This window comes from Narcine bancroftii, chromosome 8 (genome assembly GCF_036971445.1).
Source record: "Narcine bancroftii isolate sNarBan1 chromosome 8, sNarBan1.hap1, whole genome shotgun sequence".
NCBI lineage: Eukaryota > Metazoa > Chordata > Chondrichthyes > Torpediniformes > Narcinidae > Narcine > Narcine bancroftii.
The window spans coordinates 73,550,424-73,571,257 of NC_091476.1; the positions used below are offsets into that span (position 1 = coordinate 73,550,424).

The 20,834-nt window shown below is 41.4% G+C and overlaps 1 protein-coding gene and 1 long non-coding RNA gene across 10 annotated transcripts in view; one reads left to right on the top strand and one right to left on the bottom strand.

Annotated features, from left to right (window-relative positions):
* Nucleotides 1-13,983, bottom strand: part of sf1 (splicing factor 1) — a 37,557-nt gene extending 23,574 nt beyond the window's left edge. For 4 of the 9 annotated variants that reach the window (XM_069894109.1, XM_069894101.1, XM_069894102.1 and 1 more), the window contains exons 1-3: nt 13,743-13,983; nt 9,021-9,152; nt 5,534-5,609 (exon numbers count right to left, since the gene is read on the bottom strand). In XM_069894109.1, the coding sequence (XP_069750210.1) occupies nt 5,534-5,609; nt 9,021-9,152; nt 13,743-13,803 (269 nt within the window). In that variant the 5' untranslated portion in view covers nt 13,804-13,983. Of the gene's footprint in view, nt 1-5,533; nt 5,610-9,020; nt 9,153-11,926; nt 12,101-13,284; nt 13,390-13,448; nt 13,562-13,742 lie in introns of those variants that run through there. The other 5 variants (XM_069894103.1, XM_069894105.1, XM_069894104.1 and 2 more) reach the window with 5 other exon arrangements.
* The window catches only part of LOC138740867 (uncharacterized), a 28,201-nt gene continuing 21,079 nt past the window's right edge, over nt 13,713-20,834 (top strand). Inside the window, exon 1 of the long non-coding RNA XR_011343191.1 lies at nt 13,713-14,727. This is a non-coding gene — a long non-coding RNA (uncharacterized lncRNA). The remainder of the gene's footprint in view (nt 14,728-20,834) is intronic.

Below are 20,834 nucleotides of genomic sequence, written 5' to 3' on the forward strand. Positions count from 1 at the left end.
AGAAGAAGCACGAAAATTTGCAGAACAATTACAAAAATAGACTGAGGGAGGAAGACGGGTAATGAGAGTTAAAATGATCACGATTGATATGTATGTGGGTAAAGACAAAAATAGACTGAGGGATGAAGACGGGTAATGAGAGTAAAAATGATCACGATTGATATGTATGCGGGTAAAGAGGTATAAGAGTGAATAGAGACAATGTGCATACGTGAATGTATCTGTACTTAGAGGAAAATATAGATAGTATAGACAAGAATTAATAAGGGAAGGTAATGGAATAGAGAGAATAAGGAGGGAATTAAAAGAGTGACCTTTGTGACATATGAAAAGTGAAATCTTTTCTGGGGGGGGCGGGGTGGGGGGAAATAGCGGCCACTGCAAAATCAGTTGACGCTTGCGAGTGGATTCGCAAATCCAAATGGAGAGGGGAGATGTGGTTGTCCGACAAGGGATAAAGGACAACTCAGGAGGGGAAGGGGAGATTGGGGATAAATAAGATAGAAATAGGAGAATAAGGAAAATGTTGGATGTTGTAGGAATGTTGTCTTATAAAGAGTTGAAAATAAGAAAACAGAAATGGAAAAGGAGGAAAGGTAATGATGGAAAAACGGAAAGAGAAGATAAACAAAATATAAAAGGGCTACGCTGAACTATATGACTTTAAATATTAATGGAATACATAACCAAATTAAAAGGAAGAAACTACTAAATTTAAATGAATAAATGTATTCCATTAGAAAAAATAACATATAGGTTAAGAAATAATATTGAAATATTCGAACAAGTATAGGAGCCTTACATTAAATACAATAGCGAAAACCTACCGGGGACAAACATTACTTAAGTTGATGGAAGGAGAAGGAAAGAAAAGAATGGACTCAGTAGAATTTCTGGTGTATTTTTGTTGAACGACAACATTGTCTGACTGGCTTAATGCAACCTAGATTGTATACCTAAAATGGATGAGGGGGGGGGGGGGGTGGCTTGGGAGGAAGAGGGGGGTGGGGGGAAAAGTCACTGTATATGTGTGAAAAAGACATAGTGTATATCATGGCTAATGTGATTTATGGTGTGAAAAATAAAAAATTTTTAAAAAAAAGAGGATTCTGAAATTTGACTGTAGTCACTGGAGTACAGAAGGATGAGGGGGAACCTCTGAGACATTTTGAATGCTGAAAGGCCTAGAGAGTTGATGTGGCAAGAATGTTCCCCGTGGTCAGGGAGTCTTGAAGAGGGCACAACTTCAGGATAAAAGGACATCAATTTAAAACAAAGCTGTGAAAAAATGTCTTTAGCTTGAGGGACGCGAGTCTGTGGAATGTGTTGCCACAGGAGGCAGTGGAAGTGAGGTCACTGGGTTTATTTAAGGCAGAGACTGACAGGTATTTGATTAGTCAGGGCATCAAGGGTCATGGGAGTAGGAGGATGGATCAACTCATGAAAGAATGGCGGGCAGACTCGACGGGCTGACTTCTGCTTCTATATCTTGTGGTGTGCATACAGTTTAATGTCTGTTAATTTCCACCTTGAACGTACTGAATGATTCCAGTTCCATTTTGCTGTGAGGCAGCAGTCCTCATTCCTGGTATCCTGCCATGCATTCTCTCGTACATGCTCATTCAACATCAAAGTGAATAGTGCATGGGAGGAAGGTGGAGCACCTGGAGAAAATCCAGGCAGACACACAGAGCATGCAGGATTGAATCCCTGCATCTGAAACAGCACCAACCCCCGTGCTACCACCTACAGTCATAATTTGAACAGTAAGCAGAATTCATTCTTCTACCTGAAGTGGGTAACCTCAATTCCCCTCGACATTCTCCATCTACCAGTTCTTGCCCACTCACCTAACCCTTTGGCTTGGTTTTCATCACTTGGAGCCTTTGTTCCACTAGCACATTTGTCTCCAGTACATTGCATCCACATCTACATCGATGATTTATAACTGAAGGCCCAGCACTGATCTCTGTGGCAGTCTATTAGTTACCGGCTGCCCTTCTGTTAAATTAATCCCCAACCTACCCAGTAACCATGTGTGGCGTTTTATCAAAAGCCTTCTGGAAATCCAAGCACACCTGGTTCCACATTATCCATTCTGAATGCTTTAGCAAATTCATCACACTTCTCCCTGTTTGTCGAAATCTGTTCACTCCACTCGAATGTCTTCCGACTTTCTAAATTTTAGATTCCAGAATTTTCTCTGTCCCAGATGTTAGGCGAACTGACCCATTGCTTTCCACCTTGTTTCTCCTTTCCTGAGATATGCTACATTTGCTATTTTCTGATCCTCTGGGCTCTCTCCAGAATTTAGTGTGTCAATATCTGCAGCCATTGCGTTAAAACCACAGGGAGAGTGTTATCAGACCCAGACACATCCACCAATTTGCTCATGCATTTTATTCCAATGATAAAACCTCCTTTGTTCCTTCTCCATGAAACCCCTTGATTACTTATTAGTACTTCCACCATGCAGACAGAAACAAAAATCTGCACTCTTTCTGCATTTCCTATCAGCAATTCCTCAGCAAATAGTCCATTTTGTTCATTATGATTCAATCTTATTGCCTCTACCAATATGTTGAATAGGCCTTTGACAATTAAAAAAATTTGGGGTTGGTAACTGGGCTCTGAAATTTCCAGCCAGGTCTCACACACCATTGCATCAGCCTAATTTCCCAGCTCTTTCTCGGATTAACCTGTAAACACCATGGACTCCAATTTGTCTCAGATGCTTTGTGGCTGCAGACAAATTTGCTAGTTTCTGAAGCTCACTTGTTTAATTCCAACTACCATATATGCAGTTGTACAGGACAACCCTGCAATTTCCACCTAAAATGGTGGCCTTGAGCAATACTCTTTGTAGAAGACAATGCCACCCCAAAATCTGGCACTTACCGTTGACCAATGGATGCTGTTAAAGCAAATCACACTATTTTAATAACAAATAATCATTTAAAGGTTTACATTTTATTTGGATATGTTAAAGTAAACAGCTTCCGGCTCCTGTAACAGGCCATTTAAAGCCCACAGAGCCAATAGCAGTCAACCCAGGCACATAGACCCTGCGGGGGAATGCTGAGACTTCACAAATAACAACCAGGGTTGGGCAGGATTGTGTCGGAGCCAGTGGGAAGACGGCAGCAGTGTTGAGACTTTGTTATCAAGGTAAGAATTTTACACCCTTTTTATGTTTTGGATCATCCTATGCAACTGCATATACGGTAATCATCCTGGCACCTGCCCCCTCACAGAGGTGAAAACCAAAGAATTATCTGGTGTGTTAATATTACAAGCCACCCATTTATTCCAGAGGGTGCTTCATTCAACTCTGTTCTGTTGAACAGATGCTAAGCTGGTTTCTGCAATCAAGGGCTTTTATCAAAGGAGTTGGAGATGTACTCCAGATATTCTTGGTATCACAACAGTTCTTAAGTATGGTTCTCTACTTCCAATTTTGTACCCACATTTGGCTGACAGGACCAGTGGATTTCCTGCTCACATGGAACATTTTCAACTGTCCACGTGCATACGAGAAAGCAAGCATTTCCTTACATTACCACAATTAAAAAAAAGCTTGTTACTGAGTAATACTTATTTAACAATATCTGAAGGACAGCTGTGGTCACCTCCTAACGTCACCATGTACAAAAAAGGCAGCAAACCGAAAAGTACTCTAAATAAAATTTCAGCAGGTTAATAAGTCCAACCAAAACCAGCACCTTAACTGAAAGAATGTAACTATGGGATTCAAATTGTGACAAGTTCGTTAAATGGAAAATAAACAGTTAAATAAGCAATGGAGCATAGAAAAAAAATTGGATTACAAAGAGCATTTAAAAGGCCCAAATGTAAACTCCTGGCAACCATGCACTGATGTACAGCACGTGCAGTAAGATGGTTTTACAGCTACTAAACACAGTTAAAACTCATGTCAGGAGAAAATAGTATTGTTAAAGAGGGCGACCTTAAATTTAGCCAAGCTAACAGTACATTGTGCATGAGCATTCTGGTTGGTTTAGGGGTTGGGGTTGGGGGGGGGGTGGGGGGCAAAGAGACGGGTAGGGACACAATAAGAAAGTCACTTGAAATTTCTCTTGCGCATCCTCACAATCACCGTTCCCAGGGCAAGTCAGCAGGAATGTGCTGCCTGCATTATTGATCTTCAAAACCCACAGGCCTCCACATCTACGTGGGAAGATCTCAGTTCATTTGTGCCAGTAGGTAAGCGACCAAATACTGCTTTGTAACCACACCAGTTTTTGTTTATAAAACATGTTTAGTTTGGAAAGAGAGTCCCCTCACCCTCCTGTGATGGAATTAAGAGCAGTTCACATTAGAAGACTGTTGAACAAGACTGAGGTTAAGAAGTAGCCTGTGAACAATGCAACACACCCCAATCCCCCTGGGAGTTGCCCCAATAATAGTCGATAAAGTGCTTGCTCTGTTCTCCAAAGGCTTTTCTTGCCATTTCTTCTTGTTGCAATGAGTCCAACCTGTGCTTTGGAAATGGCAGATACAGTGTTGTTGAACTAGATTTTAACTAATTCAATGAAAACTCCATGGCAGAAATGCTTCATGTGAACTTAAGGTGATGTCTAATCTGACACCAAGCTGTCCTGATGCCCATTACTTTATCCATGACCAACTTGGTAGAAGTGGGCTCTTGAAATGTTAGTGAGGTCGCAGAAATGCATCAGACCCACTGCCCTGACACAAGATGTTGAACTGATGAGAACTAGTCAACTGGGACAAATCAATGCAAAGTACATCTCTGGGATGTGGTTTCTAAATTCCAACAGTTTACAGAAATGGCCTCAATTACTTCTCTCCTTTCAAACAGCATTTCAGAAGGAGCATAAGTTAGGTACCACTGGAACAGGGTGCCCCTTTTGTATTTTGAATCGCAGAACATGGCTACTCGCTAAAACAAAGGGTAGCCAGATCTATGATAGGGTGGTAGTGACACAAGGGAGTTGAAATCTGGAACACAAGGTGGACAGAGCAAGGCTGTGGTGAAAGGGAAAGATAGCCCTTACTGCAGGCTTTGGCAACACACAGATTATGCGATTGGCCAAACAAAGATATTGAGTCCCCATTACACAAAGTCTGATGACACTCTGTCTGCGAAGCCTTTGCCTTAACCACAGCAGGATTGGAATTCAAGGGCACATTGGCCAAAGTTCTGCAAAGTAGAGCCAGCAATAGCTGACGAGTAGCTAAAAGAACTTAATTCAATGGTTATTATCTTAACTCACTGCCTTCCCTCTTTTTACTATTGCTCATCAGAAAAAAAGTGTGAACTTAGACCACAGCTGTCCCCTAACCAAGTCAACAAGGTTTAACTTCAAGAGAAAAAAAAACGTAATAAAGGTGACCATTTCCATTCCTGTACTGAAAATAGCGTCAGGTAAAGGATACCATAATTATGAGATTAACCATTCCAATAAACCACATCACACTTTCTTATGCGATGACACCAAGTATTGAAAAGGAAAAATGTTACTGTCAGCTGGTTTAAAACTTTCCCAACCTGTCCTCAGGGTTTGGGGGGATACCAAGGTCTCCGGTACGCAGTTTACGAGTCAGGTCTTCAATCTGTAGTTGCACTGGAAGAAACCAGGTTAGGAAAAAAAAGGACGGAAAAGAAAAGTTACATAAATTCTCAAATCGTTATCAACACACAGCACGGAGCTTGGAAACAGTGCAATGAATGTTTCAACAGCATGAAATATTAGTCCAAAAAAATTATAAACAAGAAATGAGGCATTTCATTAACAACATTGACAGAAGCTTGGCCCAAGTTGGAACACAATCCTAATATGGATACCATTAAAATAAGAGTTCTGTAACAGCATAAAAAAATCCATTAACATTACAATTAGTAAGTAAATATTAGGGTTGCCACAATATAAAATGTGTATTTAATTAGAAAGCTTAATTGAAATCAGTAGCTTTACTGCTCTTTCAGGGCTAGAAGAATTGCTTTAAAGTCTTTCTCTTGTTCCAATCAAGGAAGCCAAATTTAAATCTCTTGTTACATTTTTAATTTCCCAAATAAGCATCCACACACATCAAATTAAACCATTTCCATCAAAGTTTTCTGCAGTGTTTTAAGATCAAGGCAAAACTTGCTCAATAAAACAGGAACAGGCTGTGAATCACAGGCCAATCTGGATTCCAGAATCCAGCAGACTGGATTCAGGAGTCCCCTCTGATTCTTCCAGCCCTGTTGATAATGACACCTAGTAATAAATGTCTTTTGGTCAAATTTGAAGCCAAAGTACATACAGTACAGCCAATTTTACCAGAACTGGTAAAAATTAACACCATGATTTAACAGGTTAAATTTAGTGGATGTGCACGGCTGAAACAGACAGAATAACTAAAAACCTTTTCTGGGATAAGTATTATAAGCATGTCATGAAATGTTGGCATTTGCAGTTTCAATCCAGTAAACAATGATAGACCTGGATCAATCCCTGTACAAAGTAAACTCGTGAAGTAATCAAGAGCTCAATTCATCTCAGCTCCAGCTGGGCAGTGTCTTAAAAGTTATACAACACAAGACTAATTCATTGCTATTACACAAACTTCAATGGCAGTTACCCTGCAAGACCTCTCAGTAGTGCTAACATCATGGGACTGTACCAAACAAATATGTACAAACCACAGGGCAAAAGTCTGCAAATGTATGATATAATACAAATAGTTAAATTCAGAGAAAAGATGCATGTATGCAGCTTCACCTCCTGTCTACTCAGCATGATAGGGCCTGCATAGGATCAAGGAGCAATGGTATTCAGGAGCCTGACTCCACACTGTTCAGTTATCCCACTACCACCAGGTTCATCAGAATGTGAACGGAGGCCAACTTCCTCCTCATTTTGTCAAGCAATGAAGGGAAAAAAAAAAATTCTCTAGCCAGACAGCAAGTGAGCTCACCAACAGTTCACATTGCAAACTCATTACATAAGTAAAAAGATGATCATTTACTCTGGAATTAATATCCAGCTTCCATCTAAAGTTAGCAATGATCCAACTTAGTTTCTCTCAGCTTGAACCATTTTGGATAAATCAACATTTAGCAATGGCTATATTCTAGGCAGTTAAACACTAAAGCCTATCAAATAGACTCGTTCCTTCTCCACAAATATCCACCAAATCCTGTCAGCCATCTCACTGCGCTGCAGCACCACACATAGTAAAGTTCTGACACCACATATCCGCTGGTTTATGGACATTACTAACTGGCCAAAACAAAAGGACCATTTTTGCCCCAAGCAGACATTGGGAAGAGAAAGTGAAGAAATCCATTATTTCCCTCTAGTGAATGTAAACAAAGAGGGAATTTGTCTATCCCAGCTGAACTCAAACTACAGTGGGCAGCAGTGACACTCTAAACTGCTTGTTCTAAGGAATATAAACATTTCTCTCTTCTTACCCAAGTATGATAGTTGGATACAATTAACAAAAGAACAGTAATTGTTTTAGACAAAATTACCTTCAACAGGAGGTCATATTGATGGGAAACATCCATATTTTTAATACTCTCCTGAGAATAGGCACACACATTCACCAGCCACCCACACTAAAATCATGGTGTCCTGAGGTTAACTCACTAGTACACAAACAGACGCCGTATCTCTACGTGCAATATAAATAAGAGCTGGCAAAGAAACAAATATCAATGAGCACACAGCATGCGGAACAGTACAAATACCAGGACTCAAAGGGGTACACAGAAGTAGATAGGTCAATGTTTTTTACTAGCTGAATCTTCAATGTTAGTATTCTTTTTCAAAAACATCCCCACCACTAAATAACATTTTGCAAGATGGCTGACTCAGGGTTTAGTAGAGGAAGGCTTACTGAAAACCTCTCCTGATACGCTTAACACCCAATCAAGTAATCAAGTTTAAAAAAAACACCAGTAATTAGGAATATAATATACAATGATAAATTATAAACATCAATGTGGCACTGTAGCAAAATACCACAAATAAGAAAATTAGCATATTTCAATCTCTATAAGTTACTCAACAACCCTAGATATGCAAAATGTTCTACCAGAGTGCAGTATAATGAAGTCAGGCAAGGAGGTTCACAGTTTAATGCTTGCTGGAGTCTTACCGTGCCCAATCCCAGACTCCAAAATCAGTTAGAAATAAAAGCTACTGAGCAAGCCAATCACAATAACCAAATACAAGGCTGATCAAATACTTTTCATTGCAACCTTAATGTTCAAAATGTGGAAAGGTGTGGAGGAAGATGAGGGGATGGAAAGCATTAATACCATTAAAAAAAATTCAAAGAACATTTGTAGGAAGTGAGTTTAATTATTCCCCAAACACTGCAATTAAATGATAGCTTGTGCACTGTTCATTTACTTGGCCAAAAGTTACGGCAAAAGAGCTCTAGGTAAAGAGGATTCAAAAGTAGCACATTAATACGACTTGCAGCGTCATCTGGTACATTGCATGTGCCAGCTCGGTATTGTTTTACTCTTCCAATATCTGCATTGTTCCTGACATGTGCAGATCAACCCATCCCAACAGGCACACATGCTGACTCATCCTAATATTAAACAGCTCAAAAATGGTCTCCTCCAATTTTTGGCAAGACATAATTTGTAATTGCACCGTCAGCCACAAATTCCAGTTGTATGTATAAGTATGAACATCTCACACACCTACTACTGAGGTTTACTGTAAATCTTGTGACAAATAGAACACTTCACAGAATCAAGAATCATTTATAAATTATATTAACTTCTTGTTCAACATCTGTAAAGGCAGAAGCCGAGAACAAAGATTACAAGACAAGTTTTATAAACATATAGCTCATCAAGTTATACTAATTATTGTGGCACCCCCAATATATTCAATAACTTAATGGGATTATAGCAAATACATCGCAACGTTAAAAAACTCTGCACATGAACAATACAACAGGATTCCAATTTCCTTTCCCTATGACGCGAATTGCTTATCAGGAATGACACAGGAGTGAATTCTTACCGATATAAGCTCGTTCCTGCTCACGGGTCAAACCCGGTGGAATCACAGTCGGCATTCCAGGGATCACTGTCTTTTGATCGGATGTCTCATTACTCCAGCGGCTTCTCTTCCTCCTCTTCTGCCCAAAGTCATCTTGAAAAGGGGAAGCCAAGGGGAAAAAAAGCATCAGACTACAGACCCAAGTACAGCCAATCATTGTCAGAACGCACCAGAGAAATGACACACCTAGCAGCTCCTTCACTCCCTAAGCAGTCCAACAGGATGCCAGTAACAACTCCTGACATAGGATCTTGAAGAGGCAGGAATAAATTGACTAGATTTCACAACAGTTGGTTGGATGGAAAGATTAAGTCAGCTAAATTTTCTTTAGTGCTCGAGATGAGTGTTAATTCATGCCCTTAGCTGAGTAGAATTTAATTATTCCACAATTCTTCATTCTCTTAAGATCAGATTTAACCAAAATGATGGTTTGTAAAGAATGCCATGATAAAAAGCTCACGATCATAAACAATCAACTGAAAAGGAAGCACCTCTGAATAACAATAGTTCCAAGGTTCAAAGCACACGCTAAAATCCAAAAATTTTAAATTAATTCCTAAAGAGCATACAATTTTCAACCTTGATTCACAATCCAACCCTCAATAATTGTTGTTTATTAATATTTATGATGCAATAGATCGTACATGAAGGCAAAATTCTGTCGAGGCATTTCACAGTGTTCAGCCAATTGGAAGGGACAGTAAAATCTGCAGATGGCATGATTGTAGTTTATACAAAAATTCTGGAGAAACACTGCAAGCAACGGTGTTGTTAACGTAACAAAAGTACATAACCAACATATTGGGCCTGAACCCTTCATCAAGGTACAAGGAAAAAGCAGACAGGCATCTGAATAAAATGGGGTTGCAGGGGCAGGAGCACAGGTAAGAAGTAATAGGGTAGGAGAGAGCACAAGGGAAAAAAGCTGAGATGTTAAGAGGGGTAGCTCTCTGAATGGAGGGAAGGGGTGGAGAGCTGGAGGAAAAGAGACAGAGGGAAAGGGTAGCAAGGGAAACAGGGGAGTGCCCTAATGGAAACTGGAGTTGATGTTAATGCCATCCAGTTAGATAGTGCTCAGGCAGCATTGGAAGTGACAATAGCAAGGATTCCTGCACCCCTGAAACAAACTGTGTTAAGCGTAATAGCTGAAGTAACTTTAGCTGTTGAATGTTATGAAGCAAGCAAATATATCCACCACAATATGCATTTATTTGCCTCAGTCACTTTAGGTCATTGCTGCTATGCCAGGCAAGCAATATCTATATCTGTCCACAAACAGGGAGTTCTGGTTACCACATTAAGGCCATGAGCACAAATCCTAACCAAGATGGTGGATCATCCAGAGGAGCTCTGAAGAGGAAGCAGGCAAGACTTCTGTCAGTCCCTCCGACTTAATACTTTTTTTAAATGCAGGATAAACCAGATGGCTGTTTAAAGAATGATCTAATGAGGTCAAAGGTACAGGCAATATATTCTCCACGGAATGGCCACACTACATACTAAAATATTTTAAAAACACCCACTCCCCCCCAGAACTCCCCCTGCACCATACTCTCATCCCTCCATGAACCTCCTTGCCCACTCACCCCAGTGCCCACCCACTCCCCCCAGAGCCCTCACTGATCACCTAACTCCTCCCCAGAACCCCCTCACCCATGATATAGGAGAAGTAGGTCAACAAGCCTGTTGGGTCTGCCCTGCTATTCCATCACAAGATGATCCATTTTCCCCACTCACCCCCACTCCCCTACCTTCTCCCATAACCTCTGATACCCTGGCTATTCAGATACCTATCAATCTCTGCCTTAAATACACCCAACGACCTGTCCTCCAAAGCCACCCATAGTAGCAAATTCCAGAGGTTCACCAGTCTCTGGCTAAAGAAATTCCTCCACATCTGTTTTAAATGGGAACCCATAATTCATGAAGTTGTGCCCTCTCGTCCTTGACTCTCCTAACATGGGAAACAACTTTGTCACATCTACTGTCCAGGATTTTCAACATTCAAAATATCTCTGAGGAGTACAGTCCAAGAGCCATCTAATGTTCCTCATTCCTGGTATCATTACTTAGCACATCCTTTCTTAATCAAAGAGCCCAGAACTGTATCCTGCACTCCAAATGGGTCTCATCCACTTATAAAACCTCAACATCACATCCCTGCTCTTATATTCTATTCCTTTCAAGATGAGTGCCCACTCCCCCTACACATTCCCACCCCTCATCACTTCCTTTACACTCACTCATTCATTTGAGAATATATTCACCACTGCACGACTTTGTACGTTAACATAGCATGTCGTAATAGCGTCAGCCTGGGTGAGAGATTGACTCGCCTCGTAGATACCTTTTGTCACCCAGGGCCTTTAACATACTAACAAAACTCTGATAATCTGGAAATTCCACCTCTTCGATGTGTTTTGACAGTACACCATGTTGGTAGAATCCGATAATCAGGGAAACCCAGCGCCAAAGAGGCAGCGCTTCTGGATTATCAGAGTTTTGATAGTACATTAGGTTGGAAAAATCCAATAGTACGGAAACACTGGCACTGAAGAATTTCCGGAATATTGGAATACTGAATCATGCTGGCCAAATCAAATAGTCCTGAAATCTTGGCGCCAGAGATGGTGTTGCCGTAACTTTTGATAGCAAGTTACATTGGCAAAATCCAGAAGTACAGAAAATCCAGCTCTAAAGAGGTGGCGTTTCCCGATTATCGGAGGGTTTGATGGCACATTATGCTGGCAAAACCCAGTAGTGTGGAAAGCCTGGCTGTGACAGAATATTTAGGAATATTTTTGGGAGATAAATTGGTAAAAGTAGAGGTGGTTACATAAATACACGCACTTTAAAACAGATCTTACTTGAAATGCTGGAGATTTCATATTCACAGTGACTTTGCAGAAGTTATGGAGAGTGCTATGGAGATTTCACAGGTGGCTGTTGATTTGAAGTGGATGAATGGACTACTGTCTTTAAAGCCTCAGCAAGAGACAGGCTGTCTCCTAATACCTCCTCACAGAGAGGTTATTGTTTACCTAAAACAACAGATTAACCAAAAGAGAAACTCCTGTTGTTTGCTGGAGAAGGTCAGGGGTTTTGCAAGTGAGAGAGAGGACATGCAGCCTGGCAGTTTGAGTCTCAGAGAGAGACAGAAGGGAGTCTATGACTGTGTGTGTCACAGAAAGCTGTAACAAGCCAGGAGAAGCTTGTTGGAACTGAAACAGAAGCTCCAGAGCGGTGGATGGCTGGAAGTGCTATCTGTCTGATGTTTCTCTTGGAAGAAAAGGAACTCTGTGCTAGCCTGAAAGAACCCTGATGGGGCTAGTTTCATCAGCAAGACATTGAGGTGACTGATGGTGGTACCTGAGTTGTGGAAATCCTGGAATCTCTGCAAACCTGAATTTTATACCTGTTAAACTCTGTGCGCGGTATAAGAATTGCCTGCAATCAGTGAACTTGGAGGAATGAGAAGTGAGATTGGACTGGGAAACAAAAAACTTTTCTGAACTTAATTAAAAGCAACTTTTGTCTGTCATGGTGAATGTCTATTGCTGCTGGGTTTTGGGGTTCTTTGGGCTCCTAACAGTACATTGAAGGTAACAGAGACAAAAGTGTGAGAGATGAGTAAAACTAATATAAAAATATGAGATGAAGAAAGCTAGTATGGATATATGTGTAATGAATAAAGCCAGTATGAATAGGATAAGGGTAGATAATAGAATGTAGGAAGTAAAGTTAGCATTAAGCCCTGAGGGTTGGGAAGGTGTGAATAAGGACAATGACATGATGGGACAGACAGGATACCCCCTGGTCCTCCAAGTTCACAGAAACAGCACATAGGCAGACAGGATTGCTCATCCAGGAGGCAGAAATAAGGGGAAGGGTATTTCTATACTGAAATCATCTGTATAAAAGTTGGGTGAGCCCCAGTGTATGTGTGTGTATTCCCAGGGTAAGGGAAAGCACCCAACTTTGCATTGTTGTATAATAAATGTTCTTTGTTCTCGATTTTTGTCTCGAGCAAATTCTGTGAAGATACTTCTGTTTCTCACAAAAGGACATCCCTACGAAGTCAGTCCACCTCGCATCCGGGCGATATGATCACCTGGAAAGTTATTTCTTTTCATCTTTTAAAATATTAATTAGACAAAGAAGTGAAGGGTGGACAATGGGAAGGAAGCGCTAGGTGATACCTGTGCTTTCCCCACCACAATCTTACCATTTAATCTGCGACACGGAGGGGGGGGGGGGGGTGCGCAGGACTCAAGGGAGTGAAACCTAGTCGGCACCCTCGAACTACGGCCTTTCCTGGCAGCTCCCCCCTCCCAACGGTCGAAGTTCACTCGCCCGCCCCCTCCCCGAGGCACGAAAAGGATAGATTACAACGTCGAATTTATGAAACGAAGGGGATCGTCTCTTCCTCCCGCCCTTTCATCGTAGAGGGTTTAATTCTCGGCGTCGCCGTCACATCATGGACGGCCAGAAAATGGCGGATGGCGGCGGAGAGGAGGCGGGAGCGCCATCCGTCCCCTCCCTCCCCCCCAAGGACCCCGCCGCCATTTGCCGAACGATCGGCGCTCGGCCTCCCATTGGCCTGCCGACCCTGTCACTCAGCTGGCGGATGGAGACGTACGCGGTTAAAGGGGGAAAAAAAGGCCAGCCGCAGCGCACCCGCACCTCGCTCGCGCGGCGCCTGACCGAACGACGACATCATGTAGAAGCGGCCCGGCTCCTCCATTGGTGAGTCGTGGCGTCGCCCGCTTCTCTCTGGTTTTCGCGGCGACCTTCTTCGTCGCCCAGAAATTTAAAAGCCTCCTCCTCTTCCCCTTTTCGGTTGTCCCCCTCGGCCTCGTTCTCCTCACACAACCTCCAGCATCTTGGCGCGCCGCGCACGTCAGAATAAACCCGCGGCTGCGCACTCCTGCTCCCCGTCCAGTTTTCCCCGCCCCCCGCGTTGATTGGTCGGAAATCGGCTCTTTGTTTCGATTGGCTACCCCACACGTCGATCAAACGCGCAATGACGTGGCCGGCCAACTCCCCATCCTCTGCTTCCCGCCTTCTCCTTTTTACTTGGTCGTGGATCCCGTCAATCAAATCCTTCGTCCCGCCTCAGCAACCTGATTGGTTCCTTTGATTGGTTAATATGTGCATCCATCAAATCAAGATTCGCACCCTACCTCTTTCCTATTAGCCTAATTCCTCTGTCAGTCAATATTATAGGCCAATGAAACTACGATAAATGCACAAATAAGGTCCACCTCTGAATCTTTCCCTTTCATTCAATAAAATCGAGGTAGTATTACTGCAACTGAGCTTTAAGGAAAAAATCTCCAAGACTAAGTTCTAATCAGAGAGAGAAAACTGCCTCGTTTCCCATATTTTTTATCTATTATTTGATATTAATTATACCTTTTCTATTTATTGTCATTGAAATAAAACAGCGTCATGTTACATGAAATTGCCTTTTGCCTGCTGCAAAGCGGACAGATTCGCCATCGGCAGGAATTGCCTCTTACAATCAGAAGCCCCTTTAACACTTGCCAATGATCCCAGGAATCCAACGCCAATCGGCCTTCAAAGTGGCAAGTGTGAGAGCAAAATTTCCTCAATGCCGCGGATTGCCGGCCTCGACCTTGTCTGCAGACACCAGCGTGGAAATCAGGCAAGTGTGAAACAGGCAATTGCATTGCAGGCACTTTCTATTAAAAACAGACCAGAGCAAACGCCGGGGATGGACCCCTTGCAAAGCGTTCAGTGATCTAGTGTGAAAGGCCAAACCCGGGACAATGAACGGCCGATTTACCGGGATGTAAGTGTGAAGGGGCTGGAGAAAGAGTAAAGAGAATCCCCCCCCCCCACCCCGTGTCACCGAGCGTCTGTGGATTCACCTCCACCTCTTCCACAGCTACACAGAGTACAGACCAAGCCATCGACAGCCCGAGCTCCAGATCCCCCTCAGCGCCTTCGCCATCCCCTTGCATCCCGGTCCCGATCCCCAGTGCCCCTTCAACTAGTCTCGAGCCAGTCCCTGGCAGCTCGGCGCGAGTCTCCCGACAGCAGCCCCCCACCCACAAGCCACCGTGGGTTCCTCGCCTCGAGCCGCCAGCAGCCCCCGCCACAGGCGTGGGTCTTTCAGCCGCAGAGGCCCCTCGCCGGTTCGCTGCCGTGGTCACCGTCCCGCGGGTCATCTCCTCTGCTTCTCCTTCCCGGTGGGTGGGGGGGGGGGGGTGGGGGGTTGGTCTCTCCATTTGCTGGTGCCATGCACCAGTCCTCCACTCTCCTGGTGTCTGCAACCCCTCGTGGTCGCTGCTGATCAGAGGTGCCCCCATCCTGGGCGCAGACCCCAGGGTCGCTAGATTTTAAATTAAACCACCATCGGCCCCTTTAACAGAGTTGGATGGCAGTTAACTGGGCGGTTGGACCCTGCAAGAGCATTATATCTCCACTCTTTGCTCCCCACACATCCCCACCAGTAGCAGTGCTGCCATCTTTCAGTCATCTTGGTGTAATTGTAATTTAACGTATACCACTGTAAAGACTTGGTAAATGTATAGACAATAGATGCTGGAGTAGCCTTCGAGTCAGCACCGCCATTTATTGGATCATGTGGAAAGTGCACTGACTGGCTGTGTCAGGTCTGGAACCAGGATGCCAATACCACTGTGATAGTACAGATTCGATCACCAATGTGTATATGTACGGATGGTAGTGTAGGATGACTGTGATTGGCTGAGAGCGTAGCCACACCTACTGGCAGGTCTTAAAGGATTGCTCCAAGCCAGACCAGGTCATTCTGGACTGGTCGACCTACTTGTGATATGCTCCAGTCTTTTAGTTAATAAAAGCCTTGGTTTGGATCAACAAGTCTTTTTAGTTAATAAAAGCCTTGGTTTGCATCAACAAGTCTTTGGTTCTTTCGACACGCACTACAGCCACCGAGCATAAACCCCTGAAAAAGGTAGTGGATGTGGACCAGGGCATCACAGGCAAAACCTTGCCCCCCCCCCACCCCCACAATTGAGAACATCTATGGAGAACACTGCTGTCAGGAGAGCAGCAGCGATCATCAAGGATCCATGCCGGGACGGAGTCACGTGATGGAGTAGTGGCCGGTCGGGGAACTCCAGCCCTCTCCAGAAAAGTTTAAAAGAAAAACAGAGAAAACACAAAGGCACAAACACGAAAATTAAAATAAAGTGGAAGTAAAGGTGGGAAGAAAATGGCAGCAAAGAAAGAAAAGTTGAAAGCAATGGGAAGAAGAGACGAAGAAAAGACATTGGAAGAAGAAGGTGAAGGCCTTACCCGTGCGAGGAGGCCCGCTGTGGAGAGAGAAGCCCGCTCCCTCAGGTCAGTCGAAGTCCCGAGCTCGGGACTACAAAACTGGCTCGCGAAGCCAAGCAAAAGTGCGCAACCGCGCATGACAAAATAAACACTGACGGGAGGGAGGACCAGCTGAGGAGTCGATCTCCACAGCTGAGAATGACAGCCACAGCACAACAACAAGAAGAGAACATAGAAAACAACGAGAACAAGAAAGAAGAGAGTAAAAAGAAATCAAGGAAACAACAGATGACCAACTCAGAGGAAGAAGAAGAAAGAGAAATGGAAGAAGAAGGGAAGGGCAAGACAATGGATATATTTTTTTTTAAATTATATATGGAATCAGTAAAAGAATGGCCATCACAAGAATTTAGTGAAATAAAAAGAAGAATTAAAAGTACAGAAGAAAAAATGAATAGATTAGAGATGGTCATGTCAGATATAGGAAAAAGAGTGGACAAGGTGGAAGAACGAGAAACAGCCGTAGAAATGGAAGTAGAGGACTTAAAAAATAAATTAGAAGAATCTAATAAAAAAGTTAAAGAGACACAAGAGCTGTTAGCTCAGAAGATAGATATAATGGAAAATTATAATAGAAGAAATAATATAAAGATAGTGGGCCTTAAGGAAGATGAAGAAGGCAAGAATATGAGAGAATTTATAAAAGATTGGATCCCCTGGGTCCTAGGAAGACCAGAATTACAGGAAGAAATGGAAATAGAAAGGGCACATAGAACATTAGCCCCTAAACCACAACCACAACAAAAAACCAAGATCCATTTTAGTAAAATTCCTAAGATATACAACAAGAGAAAATATATTGGAGAAAGCAATGAAGAAAATAAGGCAAGACAAAAAGCCACTGGAATACAAAGGTCAAAAAAAATTTTTCTATCCAGATATTAGTTTTGAACTCCTGAAGAAGAGGAAGGAGTTTAATACAGCAAAAGCGATCTGATGGAAAAAAGGATATAAATTTATGCTAAAGTACCCAGCGGTACTTAAAATAGTTATTCCAGGGCAGCAAAACAGACTATTTTCGGATCCGGAGGAAACACGAAAATTTGCAGAACAACTACAAAACAGACAGAGAGATGAAGACATGCAACGAGAGCAAAAATGACCACGAACTATATGTATGTGTGTATATGACATACACGTGTGTGTGTGTGTACACGTGATGGAGTAGTGGCCGGTCGGGGAACTCCAGCCCTCTCCGGAAAAGTTTAAAAAAAAAACAGAGAAAACACAAAGGCACAAACACGAAAATTAAAATAAAGTGGAAGTAAAGGTGGGAAGAAAATGGCAGCAAAGAAAGAAAAGTTGAAAGCAATGGGAAGAAGAGACGAAGAAAAGACATTGGAAGAAGAAGGTGAAGGCCTTACCCGTGCGAGGAGGCCCACTGTGGAGAGAGAAGCCCGCTCCCTCAGGTCAGTCGTATTTAAAAGAAAATATATAGAGTATAGATAAGAATTAATAAGGGAAAGAAAGGGAAGAGAGGAAGTAAGGAGGGAATTAAGAGAGTGACCTTTGTTGTATATGAAAATTAAAATCTTTTCTGGGGGGGCGCTGGGTGTGGAAAAGTTACGGTCACTGCGAAATCAGTTGACGCTTGCGAGTGAATTCGCGAATCCAAATGGAGAGGGGAGATGTGGTTGCCCGACAAGGGATAAAGGGCAACTCAGGAAGGGGTGGGGATTGTGGGGTTAAAGAAATTTTAGATAGGAGAATAAGGGAAATGTTTGATGTTTTAGAGATGTTGTCTTATAAAGTGTTCAAAACAAGAAAGCAGAAATGGATAAGAAGGAAAGGTGATGATGAGGAAACAGAAAGGAAAGATAAACAAAGTATGAAATGGCTATGTTGAATTATATGACTTTAAATATTAACGGAATACATAACCAAATCAAAAGGAAGACACTGCTAAATTTACTGAAAAAAGAAAAAATTTGATATAGCATTAACTGAAGTGGAGCACAAGAAATTAAAGAGAGATTGGATAGGACATGTAACAGCAGCGTCATATAATTCAAAAGCTAGATGAGTAGCTATATTAATCAGTAAAAATGTACCAATTAAAATAGAAGAGAAAATAATAGATCCAGCAGGGAGATATGTAATAATAAAATATCAGATATATTCGGAGTTTTGGAATTTACTCAATGTATATTCACCTAACGAAGAAGATCAAAAATTTATGCTAGATATATATATTTTTTAATTTTTTATTTTTCACACCATAAATACAGTGACATTTTCTCCCCCCCCCACTCCCTCCTCCCAACCCACCCCCCCACCCCCCTCCCATCCATTTAAGGTATACAATCTAGGATACATTAAACCAGTCAGACAATGTTGTCACTCAACAAAAATACACCAGAAATTCCACTGAGTCCATTCTTTTCTTTCCTTCTCCTTCCATCAACTTAGGTAATGATTGTCCCCGGTAGGTTTTCGCTATTGTATTTAATGTAAGGTTTTCGCTATTGTATTTAATGTAATATTTGTTCGAATATTTCAATATTATTTCTTAAACTATATGTTATTTTTTCTAATGGAATACATTTATTCATTTCTATATACCATTGTTGTATTTTCAAATTATCTTCCAATTTCCAGGTTGACATAATACATTTTTTTGCTACGGCTAGAGCTATCTTAACAAATCTTTTTTGTGCATCCTCCAAATCAATTCCAAATTCTTTGTTTTTTATGTTACTTAGGAGAAAGATCTCTGGATTCTTTGGTATATTGTTTTCTGTTATTTTATTTAATATGTGATTGAGATCTTCCCAAAATTTTTCTACATTCTCACATGTCCAGATTACATCTGGTGTGACATCACTTGCTGAATTGTTGTTCCCATTTCTTTTTTACATCGAAAACATCTATCAGATACTGTTGGGTCCCATTTATTTAACTTTTGAGGTGTAATGTATAGTCTGTGTATCCAGTTATATTGTATCATACGTAGCCTCGTATTTATTGTATTTCTCATCGTTCCAGAACATAATTTCACCCATGTTTCCTTTTTTATCTTTATATTTAAATCTTGTTCCCATTTTTGTTTAGTTTTACCATTTGTTACCTCATTCTCCTTTTCTTGCAGTTTAATATACATATTTGTTATAAATCTTTTGATTATCATTGTATCTATAATCACATATTCAAGGTTACTTGCCTCTGGCAAACTCAAACTGCTTCCTAATTTATCCTTCAAGTAGGATCTCAATTGGTAATATGCCAGCGCTGTATCTTGAGTTATATTGTACTTATCTTTCATTTGTTCAAAGGATAAGAATCTATTTCCTGAAAAACAATTTTCTATTCTTTTAATCCCTTTTTTTTCCCATTCTCTAAAGGAAAGGTTATCTATTGTAAAAGGGAGTAACTTGTTTTGCGTCAATATTAGTTGTGGTAATTGATAATTTGTTTTATTTCTTTCTACATGAATCTTCTTCCAAATATTGAGGAGATGATGTAATACTGGAGAACTTCTATGTTGTACCAATTTTTCATCCCATTTATATAATATGTGTTCAGGTATCTTTTCCCCTATTTTATCTAATTCTAATCTCGTCCAGTCTGGTTTTTCCCTTGTTTTTTTTTTGGTTTTTTTTTTATTTTTTTTTTATTTTTCACACAAAAAAATCACATTAGCCATGATATACACTATTTCTTTTTCACACATATACAGTGACTTTTTCTCCCCCCCTCCTCCCTCCTCCCAAGCCACCTCCCCACCCCCCCCTCTCATCCATTTTAGGTATACAATCTAGGTTGCATTAAGCCAGTCAGACAATGTTGTCATTCAACAAAAATACACCAGAAATTCTACTGAGTCCATTCTTTTCTTTCCTTCTCCTTCCATCAACTTAGGTAATGTTTGTCCCCGGTAGGTTTTCGCTTTTGTATTTAATGTAAGGCTCCCATACTTGTTTGAATATTTCAATATTATTTCTTAACCTATATGTTATTTTTTCTAATGAAATACATTTATTCATTTAAATTTAGTAGTTTCTTCCTTTTAATTTGGTTATGTATTCCATTAATATTTAAAGTCATATAGTTCAGCGTAGCCATTTTATATTTTGTTTATCTTCTCTTTCCGTTTTTCCATCATTACCTTTCCTACTTTTCCATTTCTGTTTTCATATTTTCAACTCTTTATAAGACAACATTCCTACAACATCCAACATTTTCCTTATTCTCCTATTTCTATCTTCTTTATCCCCAATCTCCCCTTCCCCTCCTGAGTTGTCCTTTATCCCTTGTCGGACAACCACATCTCCCCTCTCCATTTGGATTTGCGAATCCACTCGCAAGCGTCAACTGATTTTGCAGTGACCGCTATTTCCCCCCACCCAGCCCCACCCAGAAAAGATTTCACTTTCATATGTCACAAAGGTCACTCTTTTAATTCCCTCCTTATTCTCTCTATTCCATTAC